At 34.4% G+C, this 17223-nt stretch overlaps 1 protein-coding gene across 1 annotated transcript; it reads right to left on the reverse strand.

Annotated features, from left to right (window-relative positions):
- Window positions 1-230: 230 nt before the first annotated feature.
- On the reverse strand, window positions 231-15296 carry LOC120329456 (protein transport protein Sec24C-like). The gene is made up of 21 exons (XM_039396094.2): window positions 15079-15296; window positions 14908-14981; window positions 14511-14647; window positions 13443-14118; window positions 13031-13098; window positions 12554-12733; window positions 11786-11974; window positions 11352-11468; window positions 10797-11000; window positions 10123-10220; window positions 9406-9514; window positions 8383-8499; window positions 7970-8124; window positions 7515-7627; window positions 6608-6753; window positions 5719-5864; window positions 5128-5296; window positions 4478-4600; window positions 3551-3736; window positions 2928-3017; window positions 231-2110 (listed from the first exon to the last, which is right to left on the reverse strand). The coding sequence occupies exons 1-21, from the start codon at window positions 15132-15134 to the stop codon at window positions 1970-1972; spliced, it is 3294 nt and encodes a 1097-aa protein (XP_039252028.2). The 5' UTR covers window positions 15135-15296; the 3' UTR covers window positions 231-1969.
- Between the last annotated feature and the right edge of the window lie 1927 nt (window positions 15297-17223).

Raw genomic sequence — 17223 nt, forward strand, 5'->3', positions numbered from 1 at the left:
TATCGATGCCTGATTGTATCTTGCTTTGTTCAGAGCAAAAGGATGAGTAAGCATTGTCTTAAAAATTAGTGGCCACCAACTTTACGATCCCTATTCGATTACCAAGTACTTTTTTTGACTGGTTAACTCAGGTTTCACAATTCCAAAATGTTGAATTCAAGCTAAACCTCGTATTCGGATAACGAATACAGATCTCTATACTCTTCACACAGACACAAAAAAGTTCACAATTATATCTTCAGCGACTTTGTTTATACACATATCATATTATTTTCATAGCAATAGATAGATAAGATATTTTAGTGACACTTTTCATATTATAAACAACAAACAATTCTATCAACAACTAACTGTTTTGAGCTGACAACAAAATGGCGCAAAATAACAATATGCATTAAGTTTGCGAATCCTTAATTACAAGTCGCAAAACATTGCACAAAGCAGTAAAGATTCTCTACAAATAGCAGCCATTCCCCGACAACAATCTAAAACACCCAAACTAACTTAATCTGAATTTATTTATGTCTGATTATACTTGAACAAGCATGGTATCATTCTGAAAGCCTAAACTTATTCCTTGTTGAAGTATAATCAGAATAAATGCGATAGTATCAAGAAAATAACAAAAAAAAAATTATTTGTGGGAAAAATCCGGCACTGCCATTTTAAGTGTTTTTTTGTCGAAAAATATTTAAATTTAGTTCAAGTGGCCCAGTTTTTAGTCAAATTTTGCAAATAACAAACACAAATCAAAAATATTCATAACAAAATCAAATTCTTTGCTACAACTAGTTTACTTAAATTCCAGTTTTCTTCGGGTGCATTTAATAAAGTACTACCAGTTGAAAAAGTTTGAAGTGAAACTAATGCGAAAAAAATATTATATCTTTAACAAACACTTCTATCATCCATTCTCTCCCTTTTATGATTAATGTTTCAAAAACACAAAAATAAATTATCAATGTATTTACAAGAATAGTTTTTTTTATGCCAGAATAGCGAAAGCTGAAATTAACATAGATAAAATGTTCTTTTCTCAAGTCCACATTTCCTAGTGTAAAGCATGAACTAATGATAAAACATGCCTCGGTGTCACATTTTAGGCACAGTTCACTGAAATCCCACTTTATTAGAGAATTCCTTGAAATAGTTTTGGCATTTTTCAATCATAAGCAATAATTTTCAGTGCTGGTAAGGGGTAATGTTACCATACACGGACCAAGCTTCAATACCACTTATAATTAATGGCACACATGTGATTTGATGTAGTAGGCAATATACGATAGTATAACTCAGAAACACTCTAAATTGTTGATAGAGTCAAACAATGCTACAGTATTTCGAAACTGACAATGCAGAAAAAAGCATTGACCCGTGTTCTTTATCATTTTTTAAAGAATATAACTCTCATACTGACTCAGAGTATAACTCAAATACTCTCTCAATTGGTAATAGAGCCAAATATTGCAAAAAGAGTTTTGATCCATATTCCTTATCATTTTTTTAGAGAGTATAACGCTCATACTCACTCTGAGTATAATCGGATACTTTTATGGAGTGCAACACAGATACTCTTTCAATTGTTGATACATCCAAACGTCTATTAAGATATCGAGTATGAGTTATTCAGCTTTTCAAACCATCATATTGGACCATAAAATTAGAGCAGGATAGGCCCAAAAATTCAAATCCAGAATCGAAATGGTCTGATAGAATTTGGAATTACAAATAAACCAAAAATGTACATCTTTTTATTATCTAAAAACGATTTTCAAACATTTTTAAAGGTATCTATTTGAAGCATATTCCTTGAAAAAACTTCAAATACAGAATTAATTCATTCCTCTCTCTATTACTCTCTCATAAACATACGAATATAATTTATATCTATAACTTGGCATCTATACGCAAATGTACAAGTTTGCTCTCAATTTTTTCGAGTCTTCGTTTTCTAAGGTTGCAAATCTTCTTAAGCCAAAATTGAACGGATTTCTTTATGTATATGGCACAAAAAGTCAACATAAGAAGCACCTCCTCCCATGCCACGATCTTCAACAAGGAAATGTTTAAACCATGGTTCCAATTTGTCTCTCTGGCGAATAATGGCAAGCTATGAGAAAGAAAGAAAAGTAATATTATTATATTGATAAAATGGACTTGGAATGCCTGTTCCTTAGAACTGTGAAATCTGAGATATTTGACTGTTTCTCTAAATTTTGGCCGGTAACTGCCATCTTGAGTAGTACAATGTACAAAGACGGCCAAAATTTATTTCAACACGACTTTTGAGTACATTGTACTACTCAAGATGGCGGTTATAATTTTCAACAGGCTCCTTTGAAAACGCTATGGAAAATGTGCTAACAGAACATGGCCGCTTGGAAATGGATGGCTCCCTGACCCTTGACCCCATAAAACTCCTCCCTCTATTTTACTATAGCGAAATTTTTTATGCTTATTCAGATTTTTTTTTTGGAGAGTTGTCCATTACAAACTGGCTCAAAATGCTCACATGCTCAAAACCATCATTTTTATCAAAAATATTTAACCATGTGTCAGTAACAAGTACCAATAGATAATTTTAGGCTAGTTAATCACAGCGTACTCGTATATTGGTTTGAGCGGTTGAACAAATTACAATTGTAACATCACTGTTGACTCATTTTTGATTGATCATTGTTACGAATATAAACAAGGAATTCGATGCTTAGGATAACATTCATAAGATTGCAAACTTTTTAAAATAACTTTTCATTACAGTTATCAAAATGACGAAGTTCCAATTACTTTGAAAATCAATTACACACACATTTACAGCGTATTATGACTTTAAAAACAAAACTTTAACTAACACTCTATTTGTATATTTCACATACCTGCGGAAAAACCAATAATAAAATTTATATAAAAAATAAATGGACAAATACCTTCATGCGACGAGTTCTTCCGCTTTGTATAAGATCCATCAAATCACGTAATTGTTGAGATGATGGATTGTCGAATGGGTGAAGATTTCCCTGCGAGTAAAAAATAAAATGCATATATAACCTAGGAATGAACATTTTCGAATACCCGATTTTTTCAAATCGAACCTCGAATGCTTGGAAGAGATATTCAATTGTATGTGACTTTTTCATTGTGATGCATCCTAAATAATGATAGTCGCATAAATTACTGAAAACATAGAATTCTTCACTCAGACAGTACGCTGAGTTGTCACAAAAACTAAAAAAATCATGTTTCATCAATAACTCACTGATAAGAAAATACTGTCAGAATTGTATTGGAAAAAAATAGCCGTAATAAAAAAAATTGAGAGGCAGACAAAGAAATGCTTCTTTCCTAGAACTTTGTAATAAAGGTATTGTCAATTTGATTATTTCATTACTATTTTCTGTATTATTAAATTTAACTTTTTTGGATTTTAGTTCCAGAGAGTCGCAAAAAAATTTTGCCATGGAAGATAGTTTCCACGTCTGACATTTCCAAGGCAAAAATTGTCTTGAGGAATTTTTCACGGCTGTTATTTCCTCGTACTATGAATACTTACCAAATCAATGTCTATCTGTGCAGTGCTTTGCACTCCGAACACACTCCTAACCCATTCAGGGTCAATAGCGTTTCCAATCCACAGGAAGAAACTGAGTCCGTTATCTAGCAGATATGCTTCACTGTCATCCAGGCGTTCTTCTGAACATCGTACTGGTGTCGGTAGATTAGGAGGCGTAAATTGACGCTAGAAGAAGAATATTGATACAGTTAACCATTACAGATAAGTGAGCAATGGTCAAATATTTAGTCACAACGATTAAATGACTAACCACGGTGAAGCGGTACTGATAAGGACATAGCTCAGCATGGACAGATGGTGGACTCGCCCAGCAGAATGAAATGTGGAAGCACACTATGCACGATAAAAGAAAAAAATGTTGAAAATATTGAGCCCCATAAAACTCAAATAAAAGTTGAAACAGAATATAAAAGCATTGGATTTCTGGTGACTTCTTACGTCCAACTTTAAGAACAGAAAATTTGGAATCAACTGGTCTGACGGATTTTCAAAACAACAATTTTAAAACAAGTGTGTTCACAATAAAAAAAATAAAACCGTGGAATTTTAGAAATCAGATCTCATAGGAAATTTGGAAACAAATAAAAGTAATAGCCTTCTACAAAACAACAATCTTTAACCACAAAATTTCAAAGCAATTGGTGTTTTCATTATGATAGAAAGAAAAAAATTATCAACAAGATGAACAACAATGTAATAATAAAACGATCCATATATATACTTTGTGTCCGATAAGAACGTCTGCATCTGCAATATGTCTATGATACAGAGACATGAACAATTCAAGATACTACTACATCCTGAACTTAAAAAAATTAATCCAAATCAGGAAAATGTTTATAGACGTAGTTTCAACTTGTAATTATACAAATAAAACAAAAATAAAGTTCTTGTCCAATATCTTACCACTGGGAAAAGCCTCGGGTAGAAATACACTTGTGATTCTGCGACATCCATTCCAGTAATAAGCTGACGTAGGTATGCTTTATCATCTGTAGATATTTCATGCGATGAATGAATCGCATCGTTCTAGAAAAATATATATGGTTCGTAAATCTTACTATATTACCCATTTAGTAGAATAAAAACAATAAACAATATCAGCTAATAAGTGTTACGGCAAGTCTGGATCCAGAATTCGACATGTTTTTACTGATACCAAAGTGTGTGTTGGTCATGTTTTTTTAAACTTTCCGAAATTGGAAAGTAATCATATTATGCTGAAAACAGGATTTCAAACGGTTACCAGTCCAAGTCAAGCAGAGGCGAAGCCAGCAGAGGCTTTCGGAGGTCGTAACCCCCAATGTTTAAAATGCTCTTCGTAAGTGTGTTCTACCTTGCTGTTTTACAGTAGCGCACAGGATTCAAACTATCATTTGCGATGCCAAGAGTGTTCCTATTGCTTAGCAAGATGCATCGCCATCAAGGCCATACGGGGTGGACCATAGGTCTCATTAAATAATGAATTCACCGAGTGAAAATTTAAACGTACATAGTATTTTTCTACGAATACATGGTACTGCAAAAACAAAGCATTTAAAAAGAGGTACATTTACCTTCAGTACACTGTTTAGATACACAGGCAGAAGTTTCATACATTCTGGTAAAATGAGTTGTCCAGCAGATGACGGAGTAGCACAGTGTTTACGATAAGCTGCAAGTATGTTTGCTACTCTTGTCACCAATTCTTCTCGGATTTTACTTTCTTGATCAGTCAGACCAGCCCTGAATTGCAAAAAGTAAAATACTATTGAAAACATTGCTGCAAGGTATTCCAACAAAAATTTGAAATTTTTTCCTCTGCCCCGACCATTAAAGGGACGGGGTGCTTGTGGCAGCGTTGGTTGGAGTTAGTTCGATCTTAGGTTAAAATCCGGTTTCCCCACCTTACCCATGGACCCATATAATAATTGGGTGGAAATATCTCTAGTTTTATTGAGAATAAAAGACTCTTAACAGTCAGTGGCTCACAGAGACAAATTGGGAGTAAAAGTATGAAAAGATATGACAAAAAATTTAAAATTCATAAATTTAATTCCAAAAAATAACTACAATAAATTGAAAAGTCATTACATACGTAATCCAACTAAAGGGCATACTGGATTGTTAGGAAGAAAGGACAAAATAAGAATAAGACTAAAACTTACTTGATGGCTGTTTTGGCAATGTAGTTGATGAGAACATCGGCTTCACAACTTCTGTATAAATCACCTATTTGGTTACAGACAGCAAGATGAAGATTGTGAACTCGTAGACGACGTTGTCCTCCGACAGAAGTGAACAAAACAGCAACCTAGAAAATATTGAAGCGTATAAAAATAAGAAATGTTACAGCTTGCTAATTGCTAGTCGTGAAAATTGACTGTTTTCTATCAATTTCTAATTCAATGTTTCCGCATTAGAATTCAGTAATTCGTTTCGAACTTTCTGTAGAAAATTTAGGCTTCGATTGTCACCATTAAATTCAGAAATTACAACTGAGAGCTGAGACTCCTGAGATTTGAAAGTTTGACTCAGGGTACAGAGAGAAAAAAAATACAATTCCAGCTCAGACTCCAGTGGAAAATGCAAATGGCTGACTCAGACTATGAGGCATTGCTGACTTGGGTTGTGTAGTAAGAGTTAAGCACATTCTTATTGATATTGGAATAAAGAGCCAGAGTAGTTTTTTCAAATTGAACAAATATCGAGTCTGAGCCGACGTAAGAACTTTCTTTTAACTTCGAGTTAGAGTCAAGATTTTAGTGTGATCAAGTGATCTCGTTATCTAAGAACAAAATCAAACATATTTTACAGACCATAAGGCGCACTGTCAATAAATTGATTAGATCAGGTTCTTATTCATTCACAGGGTACATCGGTTTATAAAACGATACCAGACTGGCTTTGAGTGTAGTTAATTAGGCATGAAGCACTACCTGATCCATATATTCCGTGCACCGGCTTAAAAGGCGCACAATGTATTTTTTAGAAAAAATATTTAGGTCTTATGATCTGTAAATTACAGTAATTAAAATAATAGCAAATAATAAATACTTGAACAAAAGCTCCCAAATCTTCACTTATTTTGTCGTCATGTTTTATTTCAACGCAGATAGCTTTGTCACAATCCAATCCAGCTAATTCAACATCGGTAGTATTAGACATACTCAAAGCTCCAACAAAGTTTACAGCACGTATACCTGATTACAAGAAAAAAAGAATCCTTTTTACTGAAAACCTGAAATGAAAAGCTTTTTTAGAACAAGAAGCCAGAAGTTCCCAAGCTTTTCAACCTTACATCGCATTGACAGGAAAATCTTGATTTTTTTAATAACAAATTCTAACTAAGAAAAGTTTGTACATCATCGCCGAATGGTCAATACTATGGTCATACTTTCAGAAAAATGTTAATTTCAAAATGTAAAAAAAATTCTCTTCATAAAACTTTCAAGAGATTTTTAATTTTTCTTTAACACTTTCACCCTGATAAGACTCTGCATCCGTAAGGACATCGTGTATGACAACCAATCACAGACTGTTATCACTGTCATAGCGTACTGAGCGGGCCTTTTCGTGTGTGCGCTTTTATCTTGAGGCATGGTTTGAATTGTAGCTGTTGGAATTAAGTTAGCATAATGTCATTTCGTCTTAGTGCAATAGAGTTTTGCACATGTAAGCCGGCCCCTTAGTTTTTTGGGTATTAAATGGCTGATATGCATGGATATACGGTAGGTAGGCAAGGAGACACGGAATGTTGAAAGTCACTGGAAGGGGACTTTGGACCATAAAAATTTGAAATCCACTAATATTGCCAAATGAACATTCGCAAGCATATTCAGTCAACTTGGACACAGACTCAATTGTTATTATTGAAGTTCCTTCTTTCAAATTACATTCTTTGAACGATATTGTTAATTGAGAATTTCTAACTTCATAGTTCTAGAAAATAGATAATACTTACCAGCACTGGTTCTTACTCTCAATATAGCGTCGAAAACAATATCACGTTCAATATCGTAAGCAAGATTCTTTATAAATCGTTCACCGTCAACTTCTGGTCGGAAGAAATTATACCTGAAGAAAAAAGAATAATTTAATTAGTTTCAGTAAATAAATTTTAATTAAGCATGAACCATAGATGAACTGAACTTCAGTAATTTAAATAATGTTATGGTATATTACATGGAATAAAAACATTCATTTTTTAACATAAATCTAAAATATCCCTTATGGTGCACAATATTTTAGTCTGAATTAGGCATCAACATGCATAGTCAAATAAAAAGCTGTCCACTGTCCAAAAGTTCTCAGCTAAGAATGTAAAAAAGAATTTGGTCAATGATTAAAATAATCTGCTTGTGAAGAGCCTTGTATACAGCAACTCCTACAAATCCAGAATCAAAAGCTTCACCATACTTGAATATATCACCGCCGGTTGCCTGGGCAACCTGTCCAATGGTAGCAATGTCGATGTATTGGTTTGGGAACAAAAATAGATCGACGCAACATGCTTGGGCCACACATTCTTTCGCTAAATTGCTGTACACATTACCAGCTGGAGAAAATAGAACCTGAAAAAAGAAAGTAGTTACAAAATAAAATAAATTGTTTATATTTAATGCTGTTTTAACTGTGCTAACTGTGCCATTTAATGCTAATTTAACTGTTTTTTTTGTTGTTAAAGTAGCAGAACTAATTTTGAAGACAATTTTCTGGATTCGCTCTCTCCCCTTTGGTGCCGTTAGCATGTGCTTATATTGCTTATTGATTAATCCAGTCCTATCAACAGTACTCCTGTTTTGAAAGGTTTCAACATTATTAGCCTTTACCTTTGCTTTGTCAGTTCCAATCAACTTCCTGTCATCTCGAGTTTTCAATTTTCCTGGAGCTTCAGCAGTAGGCAGCGACGTCAAAAACAAAAATAATTTTCCAGGACATTTAGCAGACTGGAAAAAGAGAATACACTGTGACCATGTGTATACGGAATTAGTGCATAATCCAGGGCAGTGAAATCAGGGAAAACTGGCACTCAATTCAACGGCTCAACTCCAAGTCGGGCGCTCCAGAAGTGTGTGTATCAATATGGGGGAAACTAATTTTGTTCGCCCGTTATACATCAAGTTGTGTGAAGGGATTGAAGCCTATGGGCAGGGGGTATATTCACATGGCTATCACAGACAGTCTCGAACTCGTAATAGAACTAAAACAAGGAAAATCAGAATAAAATTATGGCCTAACCCTAACCTGATACAAACACTACGAAGTATCCCAGATTGAGGAAAATTCTGATTTCAATTTCAAATGCTGAGAAGACAGAATTTTGATAGCAAGCTTTTATTGAGAATGGATCATCAACTTAATGCGACTATTTTTATTTTGATTGACAGACAATTTGTATTCTGAATTTACGAGATAGAGATATCAAAATTTTGACTACGGTTCTGACTCGTGAATCCAAAGAGATTTGAAATTTTGCTCGAATCCAAACGTCAACGAAAATATGTCAAACTTTTGATACAACAGCCCTAATTAATACCTAGATCATGGGCTGGTATCTATCAGTGGATTTATTCGTACCCACGTACCCCAATTAATAAAAACATATAGCATAAAATATGCCTAATTTTCCAATATTTAAAAGTATGCCAAAATACACAACAGTACTTCGCACTCGAAAAATATGCCAATTAATGCCCCACCCAGCCAGAAAAACTCCATTTAGAGAAATTTTTAGTGGATTCTTTGTATAATGTCTTATTCTAGACTCGTTTCCAAATTCTCTAGGTAGAATTTTCTGGACACCCACACAACAAACAACGATTGTAATGAATAAACAATGGGAAAATTCACACCTTCAAGGCCTGCACAGCAGCTTGTATAACAGGTGCTAAGACAACTTCTGTATCTCTGGTGTCAGCAAACATTTCAGGTATTTGATCAAGTAGACTGTTTATAACATGTCTGTGTGAAAAAAATGGGAAAATTTAAACAAAATCTAGTAAAGTTCATTTTAAGGGAAAAGTATTTTAATTTTCTTAAGTTTCTAAAAATTTTATTTTCAAAGAATAATTTAAATTAAACATCCATAATATCTGAATATGTAGTGATCATTTTATTTCATTTCCTGAGCACAGGTTTAAAAAGTAATTATTAGAAAATAGACAGATAGAATTTTCAAAAATGAAACTAAAAAAAAAGGATTTGCTACCAAAGCCAAAGCTATCATACCCCCAACTCCTAAGGCAGGGGGGTGCAACATGTGGCCCGCGGGCAAAATGCGGCTCACAAGAAGACATTGCACGGCCCCGAAATGAGTTTTCAATTTAGATTAATCTGGTACATGCAAGTAATTTCAAGCCTATTATCTGAGACTAATATTTGATCTATGCATATGATGTTACAATTACAATGCCCTAATTTTTGAATCGAACTAGAGAGCCATGTTAAATAAAGATGCAGCCAACGGTTTCACCGAGTTATTTGTATCTGGCCCTCCTGTGTTATAGGTTGCACACCCCTGGTTAGGCGTTTTCCGGTAACTAATTTTTGAAGCAATAATCAACTCTGACCTTGATTCTTTCACACTGACAAGGAATCCATCTTGAAGAGGAACAAATACATCAGACACATCAGAGACAACAAGCATTTGTGGCTGTGCAAGAGTGCTCTGAAAAAAAATGACCAAAATATATAGATATATCAGGTAACTAAAATAGTTGATACGTTGATTACATTTTGAGTGTTTGAAGACAAAAGGGCAAATGTTGAAATTTTGAAACAATGGATTTGAAAAATTATAAAGAAAACGTCGATTTTTAGCTGGTTTTCTACTCAAAATTTGAAGCCATATTCACTGAAGTATACTATTTGAACGAAAATTGAGAAATGTTCAAAACCCCAAAATTTATTCTTTCCACATTTCCCTAAATTGCCCTTCTGTGTTCAAGACTCGATTTCCCATATAAAGTATATTTTAGCTATTGAAAAAACAATTATTTTGTTATAGACAATTTCAAAGGAATAAGTAAATCTACTTTTTCGTCAAAACTTTTTTCGAATTCACCCAGATTATTACTGCTTTATGTATGTTCCTAAAAAAGCTGAAAATATCATATTTTTAACGATAGTAAATAAATTCAGCAATCTTAATTTATATATAATTTAATAAAAAGAAATACCTCACACCGACTGAGAAACAGTATAATTTTTGCTACAGAAAGACCAAATATTTTTAATAAGTTACCTTCAAATTATAAAAATGAAGACTGTTATTATAAGTGAAGAAAGCGACACGAATGCTCGTCTCTTCTGCTCCTACATCACATGGTAAATTATCCAGCAGATCTTTTATTCTGTTGCATAGAAGTTCCACCAATCCACATTTAATTGCATTATATGAAACATCAATAGCAAATATATAGGCAGGAGGATTTGGAAATTCATCATTCTGAAACAGTGATACATTGTTAATTTAAATAAGCAAATTGCAAAAGTTGTTAAAATGTTCGAGCGAAGAATATAGGCTAGGATTTGCATATTTGACCCGGGTTAGAGAAAATGCGATAATACAGCTTAATCATAAGGCGAATATGGCGTCCAGATGGGATTAGCTTTTGTTTCAGATGTTTGATGGTGGAGGAAGCTCAAACCGAACAGTGATTATGTGAACTACTCTACAGCGGTGAGGAGTCCCAGCAATTTTATCCACATAATTATGCCCACAGGATTTGAACCTACGTACGGTAATCGGGTGCCTTGGCAAGCATATTCATAACCAATATAAATACGTACACCTTACCCTGCAGTAATCTTTTGTCGTGATAAATTCATATGATCCTCGACAAAGTTCAGGTCTTTGATATTTATCTACTCTTTGATTCATATGATCAACGTGATCGAAAAAATGATGTGGAGTCTGAGAAAGAAAAAATGAATCGATAATTATTGAGAAAGTATAAATAAATACATTGACTTGTCGTACAATCGGTTTTTAAGAAAAGAAAATCATTTCAATGAGTCTCAATGTTCCGTAAAATACAGTAATCAAATTGATGGTATCACAATGATAAACTAAAGATTTAATTAATTTATATGTGTGTATATATCAGCATTGTCAAAAATGCCAGTATTATTTTTTTTATATGGAAATAGTAATGCTTAGCGATTGAAACTGCATAAATCACACTAAGGAAACTATCATCAACATCATTAAATCTGATTAGTAACACATACATCAGTTACAGCGCTGCACATGACACATTGAAATCTTCTGCCTCCATCATGAAATTTAAATTGTGGACACATGTATGCTTTACATCTCTTGCAACGAATTGGTCCTTCAGGTCCAGGGTTAACAATGAGAGCAGGTGCTTCTCCTTGTGGTAGTTTGGCCATTGCTTTAATTGATAGTGCCATAGGTACCTGTTATCAGAAGTTAATTTATTCAAAATCGCAGTCTTTGAAAATTTTGATTTAAATGAAACTTATTATTTCATAGTCAAGTTCTAGTAGAAAATAACATACAATATCACAAAAAAAGGTTTCTCTCCAATAAGCGAGGCACAAATAACCGAAGCTTGTTATGAAGTGGTAGTGCCCTAGGTATGTAAAATAGTGGTTTCCAAATGAGGTTCTGCTGCACCCTAGAGTTCTGCCAGTACAGCCCAGGGATTCCCCAAATTTACAATCAAATCCAAGAGTCTATATTATGATGTGTTTATTATTTAAATATATTCAAATACTATGGTTTGCCACTATTAATAAACTTGCTACACATTAAAAGATTTTGCTATCCAGTATTAGGTTTGCTTTTATATATATTTATAGTTTATATATTTCAGACAATACAAGACAATTAAGCTATTGCACAGGACTTCCTTGACACTCTGGAATGTTTCGCTGAGGTTCCGCTCCATCAAAAAGGTTGAAAACCACCAATGTATAAGAATGTTTACAAAAGTATAAAAAATGAAAGCAGAGAAAGTCTGGTGACATATCTACCTGGCATGTTTTTGCAATGTCGGATGTAGCAGGAAGATTGTAGGTAGCACATCTTATATATCGTGGACTGGCACTTCCACAATCTTCAGCGACGAATTTACTAGTAACGAGAGGCGGAACCAATCCTGGGTTATCAGTGCGGAAAGGTTCTGTAGATTTTGCTTGATCTGCACTTAAGACCTGTGGTGGGAATATATAAAAGTAATGTTATATTCGACGCACTGGTAAACTAATATTATTAGAGAACGAATCATGCCTTTCTTGATGAAATAACGAACACTGCGAGGCAATATTTCGTCGATGGGTTTACAGTTTGTACACCAATATAAGCCAACTATATTTGATATTATTTTTGAATTCAGTCTTGCAGATTTACAATAGTCATAAAAGACCAAATATGACAGTTGATTGTGGATATAACATCAATCATTCAAGCCAAGTTTTACCAAGACAGAATGTACAATACATGTTACATACCTGAATAGGACTTGGCATTGCATCTGGATCCAACCTTCTGGGCTGAGGTGCCTGAGATCCATATTGACCTGAACAAAATAAAAATAAAACATTTTCAGCAAAGATTGACGTCAGCGGAGTTTAGAACATGAAAAGGTGATTTTGGATAGTCTTAATAGATTCATTTTGTACGTATTTTTCACACAAAAAAACAGTTGTATACTTAAAATCAACATCTTTTGAATAGAATTGATTTGAAAAAAATGACTGTTCTAATTTTAAGACTTAACCTTTAAAATCTTCAAAAACAACCCTATTTTTTAGTTATCATAATGCAGCTTTTGAATCATTTCTAAGACACATAAAATCATAAAATCACAATTAGGTAAAAGATCAAATGGCAATCTGAAAAGAAAACTGACAAAGGATATACCTGAACCTGGAGGCTGCATTCTTCCATCCATTTGAGGACCTGATCCACCCATCATTCCTGGTGGCTGAACCATTTGTGGTCCAGGAGGTTGACCCATAATGCCAGGTGGCTGAGCCATGCCAGGACCAAGCGGTTGACCCATTTTTTGATTTGATGTTGGAGGTAACATACCTGGTCCCAGGTGCCCCATACCAGGTGCTGGAGGTTGACCCATATTTGGGCCAGGGGGCCCCATTCGAGAGACTGGTGGTTGACCCATACCGGGCCCTGGCGGCCCCATGCTCGATACTGGTGGTTGACCCATTCCAGGTCCAGGTTGACCCATTCCAGGTCCAGGTGGAACCATTCCAGGTCCAGGTGGCCCCATACTTGATACGGGTGGTTGTCCCATCCTTGGGGCAATACCACCCATACCAGAAGAAGGTGGTGGGATCATACCGGGACCTGGTCCTCTATTCATTGTTGGGGGCTGAGAGTAGTTAGGTGCATGAGGTCCCGATGGAGGGCCTTGAACGTATGAAGTCGGTGGATTTCTGTTTGGTTGTATAGGTGGAGCCCCGTATTGAGGTTGCGGTTGGTACTGTGATGTATGATTGTATGTTGTTCCAGATGGGCCAGACATAGGTGGAGCATTACCATAGGAGCTTGGTGGATGATGACTGTTCTGAGTGGAGGTCTAAATATGAAGATGATAATTTCAGTATATATGGTCATTTTAAACAGATTTTCATATTATTAGGATTTCTTCATTAGTCCATTCAATTGAAAATTATTACAGAACTTTTTAACCAGAAGTACACACACCCCAGAGAAGTGTGGGTGAAGCCTTTATAATAGAAAACGAATTTTATAGATCCAAAAAAAAAAAAACTTTACAATCTTTAACCACTGAAATTAACAGGAGGAGCGATTTTTTCACAACAACAAGAACAAAAATACAAACTGACAAAACGATCCTTAGGTCCACTTCGTGTTCAATAAAACAGCACTGCGAGTCAGGTACATGTCTTAGAAATACTTCATTATATGTAAATAGTAATGAATAGTCAAGTTACAAGAAACACTTACTGGCATAGGAGCATTATGGTCGTTTAGTTGAACATTTCGCATTTGATTTTCAATCGGAGGTTGCTGGGGAAACTGACTTTTTGCATTGTATACATTTTGTGAATTCATCATCATATTACCATCAGGTCCTGGGCGACCTACCGAACAAAGTTAATAACAAATGAAACAAAGTATCGGCGTAGATGGCTTTCTTTATAGAAAAATCAATTCTTTTTTGAAAACTTCAATGAAAAATTCCTTTAAATTGATAACAAATTTCTTTTCATAAAATGTCATGCTTAAGTTACCGTAAATATTATTGGGAATGAAGTAACAATCATACATATCTTTTCATACTTTATTGAGAACAGAAAAAACTAACATAAGTGATGTGTTGAGTATGAACGTAAATAAATACCTGGCGGGTTCATCATGGGTTGCCCATGCACACCAGAGTAAGGTGGAACACCAGCTGAGACAGGCGGCATCATCCTGAACAGTAAAAAACATAGAATAAATAAACTGAATAATTATCTAAAATAAGATTTGGATTAATTAATTAAATTAAGTTGAATAAAGATTTACATACCTGGCTGATCCGTATTGTTGTGATCCATTATACATCTTTCCATCGTATCCATTCATAATTGAAAAATTTCAAAATTATGAAATCGAAATACAGGAATATCGCAACAGCAGAAGGTTCTTAGAGTCTGAGAAGACACCAATTTTTGTTCTTTTTATAAATTTGTTTCAGCAAGTGACGAAATAAATAGAAGTTAATTTAAAAGACTGCATTCAAACATTAAAAAATTAATAGAATTAGAAAAAAACTTATTTTTATTACTAATAATTGATTCCCAATATCAGCAAGGCACAGTTCTGCAATACCAAGATGTCCCGACATTTGTTAAATAAAACAAACACTCAATTTGTCTCTGAAACGAGTGTCTGGCACGACAGCAGATGAGTCTGATCGGGCCATACTTGTCTCAATAATAATCTAAATTAATCACGACCGTCACATGACCGAAATCGCATTTTTTTACTAGAGCTAAAGTAATTTTTGATTAATAGAGTAAAATTTTTTTTTTACGTAAATTGAAATATTTTTTCAAAAAATTCAATGGTATCGTTTTAGATTGCGCTTTCTTTTAGTTTATTGAGCAGTGCCGGTTTGCCAATTTGTGCTAATATGAAGACTCAGATTGTCTCGTAAAAATGGGTTTGCACTCACTGTTATAATTGACGTCTTACAATGTGGGGGCTATTCTTGGAATAAGAGAACTGTGCTATACTCTACTAAAAAGACTCTCTGACAACTCAGAATCACTAATTTTCAAATAAAAGTGTCTCAAATTATTCCTAAATTCGAAAGTTCATTCGACTAGACTACGTAGCTTATAATGAATATAATAAATTGCTTGAGCGGTAGGCAGTTTAGGCATCTCAGCATCTAGAGTTGATGGAGTTAATAGACTTATTTAGAACTAGAATAACATGGCCCTATCTGTTTACAGTCATGTCCACATGCCACTATTCTCAATTTCTTTCTATTCCGTCTTCATAGTTACCATACAATTTAATTCAATCTGACAATTGGACATTCGATATAACCCATGCCCTTACACAGCAAGTATTTAAAAGTGAAACAAATCCAAAAATATAGGAACGCCAACTAAAAACACAAATCGTCAAAACTTCGAGAACGAAAACTCCAGCACATTGATATGACGAGCCAACCAGATGGAAAATTTTGGTTTATTTTTTATCTGAAAAATTCGTCTACAACCACTAATCGTAGCCACGTCACGGTTCACGGGCAGTCGAGCGTGAGACTGACAACAAGTCGTCGCCTGTATTTGCAGTTCAACACCGGCCGAGCTGTTCACTAAAAGAGCTAGAAACGAATATCAGATTGAATAATTTTGTTTGTAATTTTTGATCATTATGTTTAAAATATTACTTATTCTCATATTTGTATCGTACACTAGGTGCGCAGTGAATTTGGAATATCTTTGCTTATCCAAAAATTTTGCTAATTTTCGGGATAAAATTGCATCATCCCATTATGTAGGCTACTCTACATTATGTAGGCCGAATATCTCGTCAGAATTTACAGTTATAGTCATAAAGGCCACGACATCTATTTCTGCTGCACTTCATGATTGTTATCAATTTACCGGACCCTTTTATGAATGATTTTCGCATTTAACTAAATTTTGTGTCCAAAGACTCTATCCAAACACTAATCAATCAATCAATCGTTTATTTTGTCATCACAAAAAACAACTTCAAACAAAAAATGACACAATGAATAATTTACAGTACTAATTATGTTTTTTTGCGTGACCGGAGTCGCGAGAGAACAAATGAAGGATTTTGTGCCTTCATTTTCAATTTAACAAATGTTAAACAAAATATGATCATGTTGTTTTGTTTCTCGTGCATCTCACGTGAATTTGAAAACAGGAGAGCAGTGCTCAAATACATGGACACGAAAGCTAAAACTAAATGGCATCTAATTTTTTACGGTGCCGGTAGTTTTTTTTTTCAGAAAACTTCTGACTTTGCTGACCACCAGATGGCTGAAATCCGATCGCGGAACCGCCGCGTGGTGCGCAATTTGTTTATTAATAATTTTGATGACGTCACCGCGGTTAAAGTAATAAACGAATTCCATAGAACCCACAGAAATTTTTGAAGCAAAGTTATAGCTTTCTCGCGACAACAG

Source organism: Styela clava, chromosome 12 (assembly GCF_964204865.1).
Source record: "Styela clava chromosome 12, kaStyClav1.hap1.2, whole genome shotgun sequence".
Taxonomy (NCBI): Eukaryota; Metazoa; Chordata; class Ascidiacea; order Stolidobranchia; family Styelidae; genus Styela; species Styela clava.

Coding starts and splice junctions, on each gene's coding strand:
- LOC120329456 (XM_039396094.2), bottom strand. CDS start 15,134: ATGAATGGATACGATGGAAAGATGTATAATGGATCACAACAATACGGA. Junction 3,737..4,477: donor ACCCGAGGCTTTTCCCAGTG/GTAAGATATTGG, acceptor TTCTTCTTCTAG/CGTCAATTTACGCCTCCTAA. Junction 2,111..2,927: donor GAAGAACTCGTCGCATGAAG/GTATTTGTCCAT, acceptor TCTTTCTCATAG/CTTGCCATTATTCGCCAGAG.